The sequence below is a fragment of the Chiloscyllium plagiosum genome, unplaced genomic scaffold (assembly GCF_037043375.1).
Source record: "Chiloscyllium plagiosum isolate Xiang-an unplaced genomic scaffold, Cpla_swu_hap1 HiC_scaffold_6, whole genome shotgun sequence".
Lineage (NCBI taxonomy): Eukaryota > Metazoa > Chordata > Chondrichthyes > Orectolobiformes > Hemiscylliidae > Chiloscyllium > Chiloscyllium plagiosum.
This window is the reverse complement of record NW_028270144.1, coordinates 77,945,174-77,964,977: the sequence shown is the minus strand read 5'-3', so window position 1 is coordinate 77,964,977 and position 19,804 is coordinate 77,945,174. Positions and strand designations below refer to the sequence as shown.

General features: G+C 39.1%; 1 protein-coding gene across 3 annotated transcripts in view; it reads right to left on the bottom strand.

Annotated features, from left to right (window-relative positions):
- dync2h1 (dynein cytoplasmic 2 heavy chain 1) overlaps positions 1-19,804 on the bottom strand; it is a 565,214-nt gene that overhangs the window by 533,646 nt on the left and 11,764 nt on the right. For all 3 annotated transcript variants that reach the window (XM_043691805.2, XM_043691808.2, XM_043691806.2), the window contains exons 3-6: positions 14,304-14,474; positions 12,923-13,061; positions 5,862-5,980; positions 1,560-1,704 (exon numbers count right to left, since the gene is read on the bottom strand). In XM_043691805.2, the coding sequence (XP_043547740.2) occupies positions 1,560-1,704; positions 5,862-5,980; positions 12,923-13,061; positions 14,304-14,474 (574 nt within the window). The remainder of the gene's footprint in view (positions 1-1,559; positions 1,705-5,861; positions 5,981-12,922; positions 13,062-14,303; positions 14,475-19,804) is intronic.

The following is a 19,804-nucleotide window of genomic DNA, read 5'->3' as shown; positions in this document are numbered from 1 at the left end:
TACGGGGAGAAGGTGGCAGTATACTGTTAAGAAACTTATCAGCAATGATTGAATGGTGGAGCAGATTCGATGGGCTGAATAGCCTAATTTCTGCTCCTACATCTTATGATATATTGCACAGTTAATGTTTTAGCACTTTGACCCTACCTTGGAAACAAAATATAAAGTTGTCTAAGTTCCAATGTGAAATGCAATGGAGCATCAAAATATAGGGCTTACACCTAACAATAAATACTTATTAAGCACTAATTTAATTTTTGGAGGTGGAGTGGAAGCTAGGATCTTCCCCCTCAGGAAGAGGCAAATAATTTCAAACCAAACACACTCCAGGCTGTTTTCAAGCATTGATTGTGATGACATTCCAACATCCTTTGCACTTGTTAACCAGACAAACCACAAGACCATTAGAAAATGTGATCCTGCAGGGAATCAGAAACATTTATTTGCCTAATAGTAATGTACATCATTGTACCGTTTAGTCACTCAGAAATGGCTAGGAATCTGTTACTTTGACAAATTTTATTGTTAAATTTGCAATAAAATGACAATGTAGGAACATTCATCATTTAAAGCATTTTCAAGACATATAGATCCTTTTTTTTTTAAATTTTGTTCCAACCTGAAACCATTCATACTAAAACAGGAATATATTCAACTTCACAGAAAAATATTTTCAATACAGATATGCACAAATACATTTTTATGGCATAAATTCTGCCAACTTTTAAAGTGTATAATCATTCATACCTAAGCAGTATTTAATCAACATATATTAACATAGCCCTTGAGATCATAATTCTCAATATGCTAGTAAAAATGCATATTCCTGACAATGTGAAACATTACATACATTAACAAATAAATGTAATATGTACAGTGAATTTTGTCATTTGGTGGCACTCCCTTCTCTTAGACACGAAGAACAGGGTTCAAGACCAAGTTCAAGCACAAATATCAAGGCTCACATTCCAGTCCAGTCCCAGGAAACTGCTGCACTGTTGAAGGCACTTTTTTAATATAAAAATGAGATACTAAACCAAAGCCATATATGCTTTATTAGTGGTTATAAAATATCTCACAGCACTATTTCAAAGAAGAGGAGTAAAGCTTTCCCAAGTGACCTGATCATTATTTATTTCTTAATTAGTATTATAAATAATTAATTCTGAAGAAGTCATACCAGGTGCAATAACATTAACTCTGCCATACATGCTGACTCTCTACTGCTTTCTCTGTTTATTTCAGACTTCCAGCATCCACAGTATTTTGCTTTTATTTACATATAACATATTGCACTGTTACTACATTTTTGCTGTAGGAACTTGTTGTGCACAAATTGGATGCCATGATTTGTGTATCACAAGAGCATGCAGCTTAAAAATACTTATTAGCTGTGAATGTGCTTTGAAAAGTTTGATATTCTTGGAAGGCACTATACAAATCCAGGTCCTTTTTTATTAGCTCTGAGACATGGGGAGAATGTTTAGATATGACCCACTAAAAGAAATGGACAGTCCAATTGTACACCTACAAGTTACTTATTCTTTCAAAGACAGTACCTATGACATCCAGCAGATGGTGCATTCGTGGCTCTGGGTAAAAATCATGCTCAGTTTGTCTCCATACATCATCCACAGTATCACGAGTAGTCTCAACCAAATCCACAACGTCAGCTAAAGAAAGAGCATCCAAATTGTTGTACTGCTAAGAAAGCAAAAGAGAGAAATATAGTTAAGAAACTTTCCAATTTATATGATGCTGAACTTGCCTCAACTTTTAAGCAGCACTTCCATGGCATAAATCAGAAGGATCTAGAAAAGTGTGCAGCAAAGAGAAAAAACGATTGTGTGAAGTCAATAAAAGCACTAAACTAGATATAAACCATCACATTTGAGAATTACAAATATTTTTTAAATGTCAGCTGAAAAGCAATTCCAACACAAAATATGATCAGCATTTGACCAAAAGCCATGTGCTCTAAAACAAATTATTTCCTCAACTACTTCAATTTGGTGACTAAACTTCCAATATATAAAAGTTTCAATGGGGGACCATTTTAGGAACAATGATCATAATTTCATAAATTCTATGACAGTAATGAATAAGGTTAAAACTGGTCCTCGAGTGAATGTGCTAAGTTGAGGGACGGCTAATTACATCAGTTCTTGGCAGGAACTGGAGAAATTAGTTTAGGTATAGCTGTTTGAGGGCAAATTCACATCTGACATGTGAATTTAAATGCCAATTAATCAGACTTCAGGATTAGCATATTCCTGTGAGGATGTTAGGAACAGGTCGATGACAAGAGATATTGACAGATTAGTGAAAAATTAAAAGGAAGCATATGTAAGGTTTAGAAAACTGAAATCAGATAAAGCCCTTGAGGAATATAAAGGAAGCATGAAAGAACTGAAACAAGGAATTAGGAGGGTGAAAATGGGCTGTGAATTGTCCTTGTCAATAGAGTTTAGGAGAATCTCAAGTCATTTTATACATATATCAGGAGCAAGAGTGTAGCCAGAGAAAGAGTGAGTCCACTCAAGGGACAATGGAGAGAATTTACGCAGAGGGCCAGCGGAAGTGGGTGAGAACCTTAATGAGTACTCCCCATCAGTATTCACCAAAGATAAGGATACGGATGATGGTAGATTAGGAGGGGTTTATTGATATTGTAGGGAATGTCGATATTAAGAAGGAGATGGTTCTGGGTGTCTTGAAAAACACTAAGGCACATAAGTCCCCAAGGCCAAATGGAATTTATCCCAGGACACTGAGGAAGGTAAAGGAGGAGATTGCTGGTGCCTTGACAGAGATGTTTGTATCGTTTTTAACCACAGATGACTTCCCGAGGACTGAAGAATAACCAATGTTGTTCCTTTATTTAAGAAGGGTAACAGCAATAATCTGGGAAAACACATGCTGGTGAGCTTTGCATCATTGGTAAGGAAATTATTGGAGAAGATTCATAGAGTCATAGAGATATACAGCACAGAAACAGACCCTCATCCAACCAATCAGATATCCTAAATAAATCTACTCCCATTTGCCAGTATTTGGCCCATATCCCTCTAAACCCTTCCTATTCATATACCCATCCAGATGCCTTTTAAATGATGTAATTATACCAGCCTCCACTGCTTTTTCTGGCAGCCCATTCCATACATGCACTACTCTCTGCATTAAAAGGTTACCACTTAGATCTCTTCTAAATCTTTCCCCTCTCACCTTAAACCTATGCCTTCTAGTTTTGCACTCCCTCACCCTGGGGAAAAGACCATTGGCTACTCAGCCTATCCATACCCCTCATGATTTTATAAACCTCTATAAGGTCATCCCTCAGCCTCTTGACACTCCAGGGAAAATAGCCCGAGCCTATTCAGCCTCTCCCTATAGCTCAAATATTCCAACCCTGGCAACATCTTTGTAAATCTTTTCTGAACCATTTTAAGCTTCACAACATCATTCCAAAGCAGAGAGGCTAGAATTGCATGCAGTATTCTAATAGTGATCTAACCAATATCCCGTATAGCTTCAACATGACATTACTCAATGCACTGACCAGCAAAGGCAAGCATACCAAATGCCTTCTTTACTATCCTATCTACCTGTGACTCCACTTTCAAGGAACTATGAACCTGCACTCCCAGGCCTCTTTGTACAACAACACTTTCTAGCTCCTTACCATTAAGTGTATCAGTCTTGCCCTGACTTGCCTTTCCAAAATGCAGCACCTCACATTTATCTAAAGTTAACCCATTCGCCGCTCCTCGGCCCACTAGCCCAGCTGATCAAGATCCCATTGTACTCTGAGGTAACCTTCTTCGCTGATCACTGCACTTCCAATTTTGGAATAATCTGCAAACTTACTAACATCCAAATAATTTATATAAATGACAAAAAGCAAGGACACAATTTATTTACACTTAGAAAAGAATGCAATTATTGGGACTGTCAGCATGGTTTTGTGCTGGAGAGGTCTACTCACAAATTTGATTGAGTTTTTGAGGAAGTGATAGAGGTTATTGATGAGGGTAGTGCAGTGAATGTTGTCTACATGGACTTTACTAAAGCATTTGACAAGGTCCCTCATGGCAGGCTTGTCCGGAAGATTAAGTCACATGGGATCCAAGCTGAGTTGGTAAGTTGGATCCAAAATTGTTTTGGTCTAGAAGACAGAGAGTATTGTGAAGAGGTGTTTTTCTGACTTAATGTCTGTAATCAGTGCTGGGACCTCCACTGTTTGTAATTTATACAAATGATTTGGATGAAAATGAAGCTGGACTGATCAGTAAGTTTGCAGATGACATAAAAATTGGCGCTGTTGTAGATAGTGAGGAAGGTTGTCAAAGGATATAGCAGAATATAGATCATTGGAAATCTTGGCAAAAAAATGGCAGATGCGGTTTTGTAAGACTTTGTTAGGCCACACTAAATATTGCATTCACTTTGGTCACCATATCACAGGAAGGATGTGGAGACTTTGGAGAGATGCAAAAGAGGTTTACCAGGATGCTGCCCGGATTTCAGGGAATAAGCTAAAAGGAGTGTTTAGAAAAACTCAGATTGTTTTCTCTGGAGCAACAGAGGCTAAGGGAAGACTTGATAGAAGTCTATCAAATTATGAGATGCATAGATAGGGTTGATGGTCAAAATCTTTTTCCCAGAGTTGAAATGTCTAAATCTAGGAGGTATGCATTTAATGTAAGAGGGGGAAACTTCAAAGGAGATGTGAGGGGCAAGTTTATTTTACACTAAGAGTGGTAGGAGTCTGGAATGAGCTGACAGGAATGATAGTGAAGGTAGATACAATAGGGCATTTAAGAGACTTTTAGATAAGCACAAGAATATGCAAAGAATGGAGTGATAGGGACCAAGGGCAGGTAGAAGGAATTAGTTTAATTTAGCGTCATGTTTGACACAACATCGTGAGCCGGAGGGCCCGTTCCTGTGCTGTTGTTCTATGTTCTACGGAATTTAATCCAGACAAGTATGAGATAATGCATTTTGGCAGGTCAAATGCAAGCAAAGAGTATACAGTAAATGGTAGGGTACTTAGAAGCACTGATATACAGAAGGATCTTGTGGTGCAACTCCATAGTTCCCTGAAAGTGGCAGCACAAGTGAATAAAACAGTAAAGAAGGCACGCAGCATGCTTGCCTTCATTGGTCAGGGCATGGAGTATTGTAGTTGGTAAGTCATGTTGCAGCTGTATAAAACTTGAGTATTGTGTGCAATTCTGGTTACCACACTGTAAGAACAATGTGGAGGCTTTGGAGAGAGTGCAAACAATGTTTACCAGGATGTTGCCTGGATTGGAGTGAATTAGCCATAAGGAGAGGTTGGATAAACTTGGATTGTTTCACTAAAGTGAGGGAGGCTGAAGTGTATAATATTATGAGGCATGGACAGGGTGGATAGTCAGGAGTTTTTTTTTCCCCCAGAGTGGAAATTTCAAATATTAGGGAGTACAGATTTAATGTGAGAGGGGGAAAGTTTAAAGAAGATGTGCAAGGCAAGTTTTATTTTTACAGAGAGGGTGGTAGGTGCCTGGAATGCACTGCTGGGGAGGTGGTAGAAACAGATACGATAGCAATGTTAAAAAAGCATTGAGACAGATATTTGAACAGATAATGAATAGAGGGATACGGACCACATGCAGGCAGATGGGATTAATTTAGAATGGCAACATGGTCGGCACAGACATGATGGGCCAAAGGGCCTGTTCCTGTGCTGCACTGTTCTCTGTTGCTTTGTATTCTTTTTCACACTGACATTAAATCTTACATAAAAAGGTATAAAGCATGTTAAATTTGTTTTAACTGAGAATTTCATCTGCAAAGGCTTTTGGTATAAAACAAACCTGTGAAATTGTTTGAAAGAATTCTTCAAAATGCTGGGCTCTCTCTTTTCTGTCTGGTTTATCATCACTTGCAGCAACTTCTGCCCAGAACTGAAATTCATCACTGGGTTCCAAAATTCCTTTCAAAATAGACATAAAAGGTTTATGTAACATAATGACCGATATGCAACACTTGTAGCAGATCTCTTACTAATTACCTGTTTTACATACAGCATGCCTTGCCTATAATATTTCTGGTTCTCCAATGAAGCTCAAACTCTTCATATATCAGGATTGATACATCATCCAATTTGAGAATAAATGCCAACAAATGTTCTTGCAAGAACTTTGTTCATTGTGTCCTTAAGTCAGCAAGCACCAAAATGCTCCCTCTCCATCGATCCTGCATTGTAAAACAGCCACAAACCCTCACTAATGCTCAATTTCTTTCAATTTGGAGAGGCAATACAAGAATAGCAAAGGGAAATCCTCAATTCAAGCATTAAAAATCAAATAAAGATAATGGGATAAGAGGACAGAAACTCAAATGTGAAAACCAACTCACCAACTATTCCTGAGTAGTTGGCACATACATCTTTTTCTTTATTTGGTTAAGCATGTTTTCTACACCCTAACCCTGACCCTAACCCTGACCCTAACCCTAACCCTAACCCTTCCCATAATTTCTCAGAGTCCTGAAAACCTATGGCTTCATTTTCTACAATATTTGGATTAATATAACCCAGATCTAAGCATTCCTTTCAATTAAAGTAAATTTTAATGGAGCTGTTCACAAAGCCTAAATATGACTGGAAAAAGGCCCCATACAGTTTAAGCATTTTGAAGTCTGTGCAATCAAACACTCAAAGACATAATAACTAATAAAAATGCTTATTGCATGTAAATGAGAAACCTAAGTACCTCAGACTAAGTCTAATGGTCTGCATAAGAATATTTTTAAAAAGGAACATAGTATCCTCTAGTGTATCAACAACGCAGGGAAGTAAGAGGTGAAATCTAATACTTGCCCAACATTCTGCCTTAAATGTATAATTTGTTCACATCAATAACTGATACTGAAAACAGACCTTACAGCCTTCAAGCATTATGTGACCTAGTAAAAATGTGCACAAAACTAACATTCTTGACTTCAGACAACACAACATTGACATTCCTGCTTTCAGACTGTCCACACTGCTGACACTTCAACCTTTAGATAACACCCAGCAATAACACTCCAGTCTTCAGACAACAAATATTAATAATACTCCTGAGCTTAGGCAACACTGTGTCAATAGTCACTAACTGCTAATATTGAAGGTGGCAGGATGTGGGCTCAGTTGATAGCTAAGGAATCAATGATTCAGGAAGCATTTTTGAAGATGGAGGAGATCATTTATTCTCTATGGTACTGACAATAGAATAATTGGGGTTGCAAAAATCAGATGCAGTAAGGAAAGTCTTTATGAAACTGAAGTTACTGCGTTGCTATGGTTGCTTTGAAAGATTTAAATGAATGGAACAGTAACTATTGCCACTGCAGAAGTGACAGAGCTCTTACAACTTCCAGACAGCTGGAGGAAGCTGTATTAATTGCAATAGTCATGGGTGTCTTACGAACAGGGACTCTTCATCGACACAGAAAATTATGAGCATCTGTGGATTGTGCTCCAAAGATACGGATAACAAAGAAAATGTTATCACAATCTTAGAAGTTCACGATGACAAGACTACAATTGGCTTGAGTGGGAGATTGAAACAGAAGCCTTCAAAATCCAGACTGAGGATGGACAAGGCTGTGTGACAGCTCCATATCATTTTAAAATCTACTGGCAATCTCTATTCACCTCATCAAAGGTCAACTGCACTCCAGTGTCAGAAATGAATACTACCTAAATGGAAAGCTCTTTAACCCTATCCGCTCCAGTGCTAAAACTAAACTAGCCACCACAGATTTACACAAGCTATGGTTTATTGGTGACTGCTCACTCTATACCAAATGTGCAAGTCACTCACAATGTCTTCAACTCTGCATCTCAGAAGCTCAGCCAGACTTTGAATTCTGCGTAAAAGAACAGCATATATCACAATTCTTTGAGGTTTGCATCACACAGACATGGTGGTCAAAAAAGCTTTTAGCACGCTTGTTTTCATTGCTCAGTCCTTTGAGTATAAGAGTTGGGAAGTCATGTTGAGGTTGTACAGGACATTGGTGAGGCCTCCTCTGGAGTACTGTGTCCAGTTTTGGTTGCTCAGTAATAAGAAGAATACTATTAAGATGCAGAGGACTCAGAAGAGATTTACCAGGATGTCACCATTAATGGAAGGTTTGAGTTATAAAGAAAGGCTGGATAGGCTGGGACTGTTTCCACTGGAGCGCAGGAGGTTGAGAGGTGATGTTATAGAAGTTTATAAAATAATGACTGGCATAGATAGGGTTCATAGTAGGTTTCTTTTCCCTAAGGGATGGGGGATTTCAAGTGTAGAGGCATATTTTTGAGGCAAGAGGAAAGAGATTTAAAAAAGACATGAGGGACAAATGTTTTCCACAGAGAATGGTTCGAATGTGAAATGAATTTCCTGAGGAAGAAGTGGATGTGGTCACAATTACAACATTTAAAAAACATTTGGATAAGTACAGAGGAACCTCAAATACCAATTATCCGAAAATCAGATTATCCAAGGAGATCTCGAGGTCCCGATGGAAACATTCCAGCAGTGATCGCATATTTTGTTTACAGTGATTAACCAGGCACCGTCTCCAAATGACTGACTGCCCGCCCTTTCTCTCACCCCACACTTTCCCTGGAGTCCCACAGAGAGGTGTACCCTAAACCCCTGATCCCCACATAATCTCTCCAACCTTGTCCTGTTCAGAGCAAACGTGGAACCTTTTGACAGTAAAAAGTTGTGTGTGGCTGTGGCTGATACTTGGTTATGTGTGCTACTTGGAGATTTACCCCACAAAGGCAACTACAGCACTCTTGTTCTTGGTGTTCAGTCTAGTTGCCCTGGAGAAGGGGCGGGTATGCACGGGGATGGGGGATTGGGGCGGGGGGGGCACAATGTTGGTGGCAGGGGCAGAGTTAGAAATGGTTGAGGGCGGGGTTGAGGGTGAGGGGGTGTTGCACAGGGTTGGGGGGAACGAGGTTTGGGCGCGGGGAGGTGTTGCACGGGGTTGGGGCCGGGGGCGGTGTTTTGGGCAGAGGGGCGGTGTTGCATGGGTTTGGGGGTGGGGGCGGGGGGAGGTGCTGCATGGGTTTGGGGATGGGGTGGTGTTGGGGGCAGGGAAAGGTACTGCACGGGTTTGGGGGCAGGGTGTGGTGTTGGGGGCGATGTTGAGGGTGGGGGGGAGGTGTTGCACGGGTTTGGAGGTGAGGGCAGTGTTGGGGGCAGGGGAAGGTGTTGTACGGGTTTGGGGGCAGGCGGGTGGTGTTGGGGCGGGGGAGATGTTGCACGGGTTTGGGGTCAGGGGCAGTGTTGGGGGAGGGGAGAGGTGTCAGATGGGTTTGGGGGCGGGGCGCTGTGTTGGGGGGAGATGTTGCACGGGATTGGGGGCAGGGGAGTAGGGTTGGGGGAAAGGTGAGGTGTTGAATGGGTTTGGCGGCTGGGGCATGGTGTTGGAGGCGGGGGAGGTGTTGGACGGGTTTGGGGGCGGAGGGTGGTGTTGGGGGCGGAGACTTGCGCGCAGTGTGCTGCTGCAGTCTCCTGAACAAGGTGGAGACTTTAAAAACTCCAAGCCCCAGAGGAAATGCATTTAATCGATTAACCGAATAATTGATTATCCGAACGAAATGCTGCCCACCCATCACGTTCGGATAATCGAGGTTCCTTTGTACATGAATAGGAAAGGTTTGGAGGGATATGGACCAAGAGCAGGCGGACAGGACCAGTTTAATTTGGGATTATGTTCAGTATGGACTGGTTGAACTGAAGGGTCTGTTTCCATGCTGTATGACTCTATGATGGAAATGTGTTGCTGGAGAAGCGCAGCAGGTCAGGCAGCATCTAGGGAACAGGAGAATCGACGTTCCGGGCATTAGCCCTTCTTCAGCCCTCCTGAAGAAGGGCTAATGTCCGAAACGTCGATTCTCCTGTTCCCTAGATGCTGCCTGACCTGCTGCGCTTCTCCAGCAACACATTTCCATCTCTGATCTCCAGCATCTGCAGACCTCATTTTCTCTCGTATGACTCTATGACCCTATGACCTCACTTGGTCAGCTATTTCACCTCTCAAATGCAAAGGAAACTCTGGAACTGTTGAGCAATTCCCATACCTTGGCAACCATCTATCTCAAAAAGGCCACCACTGCCAAAGAGATGCAATATTGATCAGCAAACCAGGTCATCTTTTTACAAAGTTAAGACATCAAGTATTTGACTACTATGCTGATCCCAGATAACACTATTAAAGAACAAGTCAGATCCCAGATAGATCTTGGCTTGATTTGTTTTGGTTTTAACCAAGTGGTTTCTCACTGAAACACAAGTCCACAATGATCAGATTTTGCTTTACATTAAAACAACATTTTTTAATGAAAGAAAAGGAGTTAAAATAGAATAAATCATCTACTTATTACATAATTCAAAGTTTTTGTTTAAACACAAAGTAATACATCAGCACATAATCCAATTAAACACTCCTTTCTAAACTGAAAAGAAAATGCATTCCTGGTGCAGTATGCAAAAAAACACTTGTATAGTGTTCAGAGCAAAACCCTTGCCTCTGAAATCTCAATAGGTTGAAGTCATGCGTGACTTGAACTTACAGACTAGAACTGTTGATAGCATCTTCCTGGAACTATTCATGCATTTGTGCTTAAACAAACTCAGGTTCAAGTAACTGTCAAGGTTTTATCCCAACATTTCTAGACTGGGACTAACACTAACTCTTTATTCTAAGATAATCTAGTTTTGTTATATCCTTCCCCTCTTTAAACCATTTGTCGATACAGCCATTTTCATTCAAGGACTTCAAAGGACTGCTCAAAACTCAGTGTAAAACTAATAAAAGCCTCCACCTCCAAGCTATGGGTGTTTCCCTTCAGCTTAAGAAAAAACTCCTTCTAAACTGGAGCTTGTTTATCTTGTTCAATCATAAAACCTTAACAATATATGAAAAAAAGCTATTAATTCAAAACTTAGACTGCAAAAACTGTTTTCAAAGAAATCACTATGGCTAGAGAAATACTTGCAAATTAATTATAAACTTCGGACACACAGAAAATCCACATTACTAACTCAAAAATCAAAAATCCAAAGTTACAACTTATATAACCACACTCTTTACATCACACCGTAAAGATATCCAAAGTCAACAAAAGTCCTACTACACAGTTAGTGTCACGACACTCCTGCACAGCAGTGAAATCTGTACTGTGTATGAGCAACACACAATTCGAGAGAAATTCCAACCATGTCTTTGCCATATATTCTGCATTCAGTGGAAGGACGGCCAGCTCCATAAGTATTAGGAGAAACTCTTACAAAATCAATTCTAAAGGACAGAACACCTGTTCAGATAGTCAGAATGGTGGGCCCCCACAAGATCTTGCTTTCTAAATTGTTAAATGATCCAACCTTTTGGGTAGATAAAGCAAAGGCTTCAAAGACATTCTGTAGTTCTATTTGAAGCACAATAACATTGATTTTAATTACTGGGTGGAGTTTGCTACTAATTGCTCAGAATGGCAAAAATGTGTCCATTAGGCTGCATCATGCTTCTGAGTCCCAACGTTTTAATGATGAGACAAACCCACATACTGGATATGAAGCAAACACTCTTCGCTGGATCCCACTAGCTCAATGGTAATCCTGCCCTATGTGCCCAAAGATCTGTGAGAATCAGCTTGTTCAATTATACGAAGACCTGCAGCAGAAACCTGCAACCCTGAATTGACATCATTCATGAAATTAAAGACAGCCGAGTATGATGAGACGGTGTGAAGCTGAGTCATTTTCCCAGCAGATGTTGCATGGGTGTTTGTGTTCTCACTCAACTTAATTCAGCCTGCTGATGGCTTTAAGAAAATCGGCCTTACTATTATTATTTCCCTGTATCTCTCTATCCTATCACTCTCATAGTTTGAAACAATTCGATTAGATCAGCCTTTGTTAGTATTGCCTCCCTTCTACTTATTTCTGTGAAGTGGTCAGGGTTGATGAGCAGTAAAATAGCTAGGATAGACATCCTATAAATGCATGTGAAATATATTGGGGGCTATGCTAAAGGACTTCAGCAGGTACTTGTGATTCATTTGTCCAAGATTCCAAATTAAATTATGTTTTGTCTGAAGTAGAACTCTGCAAACCCTTTTCAAAACTGGTCACCACAGATAACTATGAAATGGCTTTATAGTTTATGATGTTGCCTCATTCAAGATCTTCAACTTCTCCTCAGCCAACTGCACTGCCAAAACTATCTAATGTATGCACTCTGGCAGCTTTTCCCATTTGACTACTGACATGCATATCCCTGAGTAATGTAACTTTCCATTTCCATAAAAATTGCGCATCTCTGAAAGTTTTCACTCAACACTGGGTCATGACTTGGCCTTGCAACAGACTTCTCTACTTTCAGGTTGATCATTTTCACCCACTGCAAAGACTCCACAATAAATCTCATTTGCAGCATATAGGATTATTTCCCATCCTTATAATCACATAAAATGCTTTCCACAGATAAAAATCTGCAAGAAAAATAAAATGAGCACTACATTTCTCCAATAAAGAAGATGATTTAATTTGAAACCCCAAACCAGAAAATTTTGAATGAAGGACACAATGGAGACTGGAGAAGGGGAATGAAAGGACACTTACCAGAGGACAACCATTACACAATTAATTAAGTTGTTTTTAGTCTATTGTACTAAGCTAGGATGGAAGTTATAGAGAAAGGAAGGAGACAGAGGGACATAAAATGTCTAAATCTAATCTTGAATTAGTTAATATTTCCAGCAATCATGGATAAATCTATTACGGAATTCATAACATCTGCAAAGAGAAAGCTTGAAAACCTGAAAGAGACAAGTAAATTCAAAAGTCTTTAAATGTGATTTTAAATGTGATATCAAGTTTCAAACCTGAAGTGTCCTGTTCACCGCCACATTTGCTTCCACTGCGGCTATGATCTGAGTGCCTTACAACAGATCCCAGACCTGCTTCAAGTTGAGTAAGTAAATTCTGCAATTTGGGATCAAAGTTTTTACTCCATTTCTCATCCTAAAATTAAAATTAAGATAAATTTATCTTAAGTTTACAGTATCTCTTTGAAAGAGTATCCAAACAATCCCAATCTATAACTCTTCACCTATTAATCTATTTTAAGAATCTAATCAAAAAAAATTCATAAAGACTTAACAATTATGTATCTCTGACTATAATCAGTTAGTTATCAAAATGGTTAACAAGATTAACTAAAATTGTAGATTTTAATGATCTATTAAAATTTTGAAACAAAAGGCAAAAAGGCAAAGAGTCCAGAAAAAATTCTCATGTCTACATTATTTTATTTTATGATGTCTTATATCATAAGGGGATTAAACAATTACAGACTCCATTTACACTATTGCTTTGTCCAGGCAGTTTCTTCAGGCTATTTGCAGACAGGCTACCATCAGATCTATACAAAAGCATAATTCACTTGGCAATAGGCTGCTGATTGGTGCGTGGAGCTGTGACCAGTTGTGGATGACAATGCCCATCTGACTGACAACAACTATGATTGGCTTCTGAGTAGCTAAAATGCTTGTGGAAATGCTCAAAGCTGGTAGTCACCCTTTGACTGCTGCAAGGGAGAAGGGTATGCCTTTCTCTCTAGTAAAATACTCTAAAGCTGAAGAAAGCCAGTTTATGTTCTCTCACCAGTTACAAGAAGCTGGAGCCTTTAACCAGTAAATAAGAGACTTTCCAATTAGTATAATAATTGTCTGTGCCTTCTCTTAAGAAATGAAAAGCACCTGAAGAAGAGAGATTGAAGAACAGAAAATCCTAGCAAGCAAAAAGATCACTTCAGCAAACCCTGTGGACTGGAGTCAATGAACTGCTTCCCCAGTTATCTTTCTCCCTCCACCCCAAAACTATCTTTTTTTGTCTATCTATATGTGTGCAGGGGGAGTTGTTAGAGTTTTAATTTGTAGAATTTATGTCATCAGTTCACAACTATTTATCTGTGGTTAGAATCTATTTATTTGCAATAAATAGTAGTTTTTCTTAAGCACAGAAACCTGGTCCACATTTTCTGTTAATCTAGATCTATCTGACAGGTAAATTGGGCAATTTGCAAGCATATTGATAAAATCTTTAACTTCTGTGACAACTCTAAAAATTACAGAATTGCTATCCCAATGAGGCATCACAATAAATGAAACGAAACATCACAACTTATTCCATTATTTATTTTAGTTTTTGAAATAAGTATGAAATCAAAAGAAGTTTCTGTTCAAAAGACACTTGCATACTCGCCTTCAGAAGTACTGGTGCAAATATTTGACGAATCGCTTGATAAAGAGCGATTATAGGTGAATCCAGCATAGATGATACAAGTATATTGGTGTGTAAGTTATCCTCAGTAATGACATCTGGGCGCATCTTAAAGAACACCAGTATTTTGTCTTTCTTATCACCTGGTACAACCTACAATTGAAAGAAGTTACAGTTTAGAATTAACAAAGCCAGATGCAGGAATATTAAGTTTCTAAATAGGTACCAGAGCTACATTGTCCTTAGAATTACAATGTGGTTGCTGTCCATGAAGCATGCCCAGAGATGTTGGTGAGATTGCCAAAAAGGAACATAATGAGCTAAAGATGCCAGGTTATTGCTCTCACTTTATATTGGTAATTGTCACTGTCTAGATTCCATAAAATGTGTGGAAGAATAGGAAACTACATATTAATGAAGTGAAATGACACATGAATGAGGATGCTCATGCATTTGAATAGGGCTGTCACTGTTTGCTAGCAAGAATCTGTCTCATAAGAAGGTTGACTCTTAAGTCAACGACCACTCACCCATTGTACTCTATGCTACTTTCTCCCCACCCCCACCCTCCTCTAACTTATCTCTCCACGCTTCAGGCTCACTGCCTTTATTCCTGATGAAGGGCTTTTGCCCGAATCGTCGATTTCGCTGCTTCTTGGATGCTGCCTGAAATGATGTGCTCTTCCAGCACCACTAATCCAGAATCTTAAATCAGCCAGCCTGACATCAGTGGTGGATAAGTTGTTGGAGGGGATCCTGAGGTACAGAATTTTATGTATTTGGAAAGGCAAGGACTAATTAGGGATAGTCAATATGGCTTTGTGCAAGGGAAATAGTGTGACACTAAATTGATTAAACTTTTTGAAGAAGTAACAAAGAGGATTAATGAAAGCAGAGCGGTGGACGTGGTCTATATGGATTTCAGTGAGGCGTTTGACAAAGTTCTGCATGGTAGACTGGTTAGCAAGGTTAGATCACAAGGAATACAGGGAGAACCAGCCGTTTGAATACAGAACTGTCTCAAAGATAGGAGACAGAGGGTGATAGTGGAAGGTTGCTTTTTAGACTAGAGCCCTTGACCAGTGGTGTGCCACAAGGATCAGTGCTGAGTCCACTGCTTTTTGTCATCTATATAAATGATCTGGATGTAAATATAGAAAAAATGGTTATCAAGTTTGCAGATGACACCAAAATTGGTGGTGTGGTGAACAGTGAAGAAGAATACAATGGGATCTTGATCAGATGTACCAATGAGTGGCAGATGAAATTTAATTTAGCTTAATGTGAGGTGCTGCATTTTGGAAAGGCAAATCAGGGTAAGACTTACACATTTAATGGTAAAGCCCTTGGAAGTGTTGCTAAACAAAGACACCTTCGAGTTTAGGTTCATAGTTCCTTGTAAGTGGAGTCGCAGGCACACAGGATAGTGAAGAAGGCATTTGGTGTGCTTGCCTTTATTGGTCAATGCATTGAGTATAGGAATTGGGAGGTCATGTTGTGACTGTACTGGACATTCATTAAGCCACTTTTGGAATACTGCATTCAATTCTGGTCCCCCTGCTATAGGAAGGATGTTGTGAAACTCTGTTCAGTTCAAAAGATTTACAAGGATGTTTCCAGTTTTGGAGGGTTGAGCTATAGGGAGGGGCTATTTTCCCTGGAGTGTCAGAAGCAGAGGGTTTATCTTATAGAAGTTTATAAAATCATGGTTGGGGTGAATAACCAAGGTTTTTTTCCCCCAGAGTAGAAGAGTCCAAAACCAGAGAGCATAAGTTAAGGTGAGAGGGGACAGATTTAAAATGGACCGAAGGGCAGAGGGTGGTGTGTATGGAATGAGATACAAGGGTAAGTTGTGGAGGCCGATACAATTACAACATTTAAAAGGTGTCTGGATGATATGTGAGTAGGAAGGATTTAAAGGGATATGGGTCAAATGCTGGCAAATAGGACTAGATTCATTTAGGATATCTGGTCGGCGCGGATGAGTTGGTCTGAAGGGTCTGTTTCCATGCTGTACAATTCGATGATTCTATATTAGTATTCTCAGTACATTCATCATAATTCAAATAAATAGTGGTGTACAACTGATGTTGTCTCCAAGTATTTCTGATTATTGTCATTTCACTTTATACAGATAAATATTAATAAAAAAACAACCATAACTAGATGACAGAGCTTCCAGTTTGGCAGGTTATGTTGAAGGAACATTGCTACAATACATATCTTAAATGCTACACACTGTTACCACTGAGCGCTGGTGGTGGGTGGAAGGTTTAAGATGGTAAATAGGATGCCAATCAAGCAGGCTGTGTCGTCCTGAAAGGCATCAAGCTACTTGAACGCTGTTGGAGTTGCACTTGGCAAGTACGCAGTGCTTCACTACATTTCTCACATGTGTATGTTAGTTGTGGACAGGCTCTGGGAGTCAGAAGGCAACATACTCACCACAAACCACCCAACCTTTGACACAGTATTTAATGAACTCGTTTTGTCAAGATTTGATGTTTGGCAATTCAGCAACAGCAACAGCACAGAATGTTAAAGTCATGTTAATGTCTTGCTGGGAATAGTAATTGTCTGGTGCAAACTTCATTTGCAGCTTCTCAATTGAAGTATCAACAGCGTCCAAGTTTTGCTACATACCTCACAATCTGATAAGCTATGGCAGGACTGAGTACTATGCAATCATAAGCAAATATCCTTCTTTCTGATTAAAAAGTATAAAAGTGGAGTCTAAAAAATTAACCAAAAAAGATTAGGATTTTATGATAATTTTAATCTAACTTTACGGCATAAAGAAAAACGACAACCAGGATATTTTTAGGCCTGTTTTCAAATTTAGCAGATTGGACAAGACTAACAATGTTTGCATTTATAGAAGGCCTTTCATGACCTCAGATCCCAAAGCAGAGCCAAATAAATATTTTTTGGACTAGTCAATATTGCAATGTTGGGAAACGCAGTAGTGAAGTTTCCACAAACAGAAATGAATAGATAAGCTGTTTTGAGTGATGTCGTATGAGAAATGAATAGTGGCCAGTCCGCTTCCTCATACTACATGGGCATGTGAAATTTGAAACAAACAGATCTGCCATGATTTTATTGAATGGCAGAGCATGCTCAAGAGACCAACTACTCTATTTCTGCTCATTTCATACATTCACATATGATAACAGATAAAAAGATGATGATGAAAGTCCAAATGTTAAGAAAAATATTCAATTCAACAACCAGAAAAACATATTTTGATTCTCAAACTGGTTCCAATGTATTTATTTAATTACAATCCAAGCTAGCAATCAAAAGGACTAGATATGAACATAAAGGGAATACAGAACTAACATTTTCAGAATTACAACAAAAGAATATTGGTGTTGAAAAAACATTGGCTGTATCATTGATCGTCTACTAAAACCATTGGTCCATTACTTTGGAGCTTCCCAACGTCCGACGGGAGGCTTTGCCTTCTGCTTTGAAGATGCAAGTTCTAGCTTTCCCTCTTTATCTCTTGTCACTTTTCCCCCCACATAATACAACAATGCACCACGCAATTGTTTTACATGTATTGTTTTTATATCAAAGATCTTGTCATGATGTGGCAATGTACCTGTCAGAACCTGAAGCTTTGAGTTCAAATCCCACTCCAGATCTAATTCCCAAGGAAGGTGCATTCAAAATACAGTTAATTCAGTTGAGAACAAACTTGTAAATCTTTCCAATGCATAGCAACAGCAGCTATCAACAGAAGGAAACTGAAACTTCTACCATCAGCATCTGCACCTTCTGGCTACAAATTGCAAACAAAAATACACATTGCTACACCAACTCAAACTCATTGGGGTGTCAGTTCACTGGTCTCCTTTGCAGCTGGGGTGTCTTTAAGATCTTTGTCTTAGCCATGATGTAGGATGCAGCACTGTTGGTCAGACATGCCTTTCAACGAAGAACCAAAGAACAAGTAACAAAATACATGTTCACAGAAGAAATTCAGTGCCTAGACCTTCTTCCTTTTCAAATCACAAACACAACGACTCACTACAGCTAGACAAAATCTAAATTGTATGGTGATTAATAGTTTTAATGTTGTGTAGTATGCTTTCTTGTCCCAAATAAGCCTAGCAAGACTCTTTTCTCACTCTTTAGCTTCATTTCAACCTGCTGCCCTCTTCAACCTCATCTTTCCCATGAGCTCCACTTTCTGCTCCTTAACTTCATTCCTCACTTAGTTCTAGATCACTCAACAACATGCTTTTGGCCTTATCTCAACAACATTGTGAATGATTTCTCTTACTCATAGTCTGTCCTCCTTCTTTCAAAACCAACAATCAATACATTTTGCCAACCAACTAACTCTCTTTTTAGCTGCCTTGATTGTTATAACTATCTAAATATTTAATAAAAATTGAAAATGTGATACTTAGCATGTCTGGCAGTATCTATGGAAAGAGAAACAGAGTTAAGACACTGTTCTGATAAAACTTCAAAATCAACCTATGATCTGACAAGAGGTCATTGATTCATAGTGTTAATGTTGTTTCTTTCTTCACAGATGCTGCCTGACCTAGATTTTTTCTAGCACTTTTATTTTTATTTTAGGTTGCCAGCATCTGCTTTATTTTGTTTTAGTATCCAATACTTTAGTCTCACTTTCACCACTAAATTGGATATAATCTTCCAGCTTGGTCCTCATCTTCCAAAGTTTCCTGTTCAAACCTCTTTAGTTCAGTTTTCATCCTGCTCTGAAAACCAAAGATGGATGCAATCATATTAACTAACGATAGATTCAATAATCACCAGAATCACACAAATGTTCCTCATGGACCAGTTAATATCCTTAAACAAATGCCTTTCAGATATCACCTTCAGAAGCCATTCTTCTCTGGTTCTAACCTTAGAGGGTCTCCAAAAATCGCTTTGCTTTCTGTATCAATCCAATCATTTCAAAGGATCCAAGGATCCCTTTCTTTCTCACCTGCATTGAAAATCCCCAATTCTTATAAAAGGAATTAAATTCATGATAAAGAGGAATATCAAAAAGGTATAGGAAATACATACAAAAGTGAGACTAGACAAAGTAGCTCATGTGGTAAAAAACAAGAACAGACACAGACCTTAGTAGATGCACTAAACTTCTGTGTCAGCTTTGAAAATAAGTGTACCTGCACTCTCAAACCATTTTAAACAAGGAACATGAGGAGCTATAATTAGTCAGGCAGTTCAATAAGTTCTTATGCTCTCCTCAGACAGGCTATGAGCAAAGCCTCAGACTCCTACTTAGGGATGAGAAATAAAAAAACTTTTGCTAGCTATATTCTTGTTGGGTTTAGATGGCAAGAGTGCAAAAAAATGAGTGCAGTCCCTCAAAGATGGTGTGATTGGCCATGTGTTGTCAAAGACTGTAAAGAAGTTCACAGGGACAAAGAAGAATTATGCATAATGATCTTATTGTTATGACCATTGAACACTATCAGAAATCCTGAACC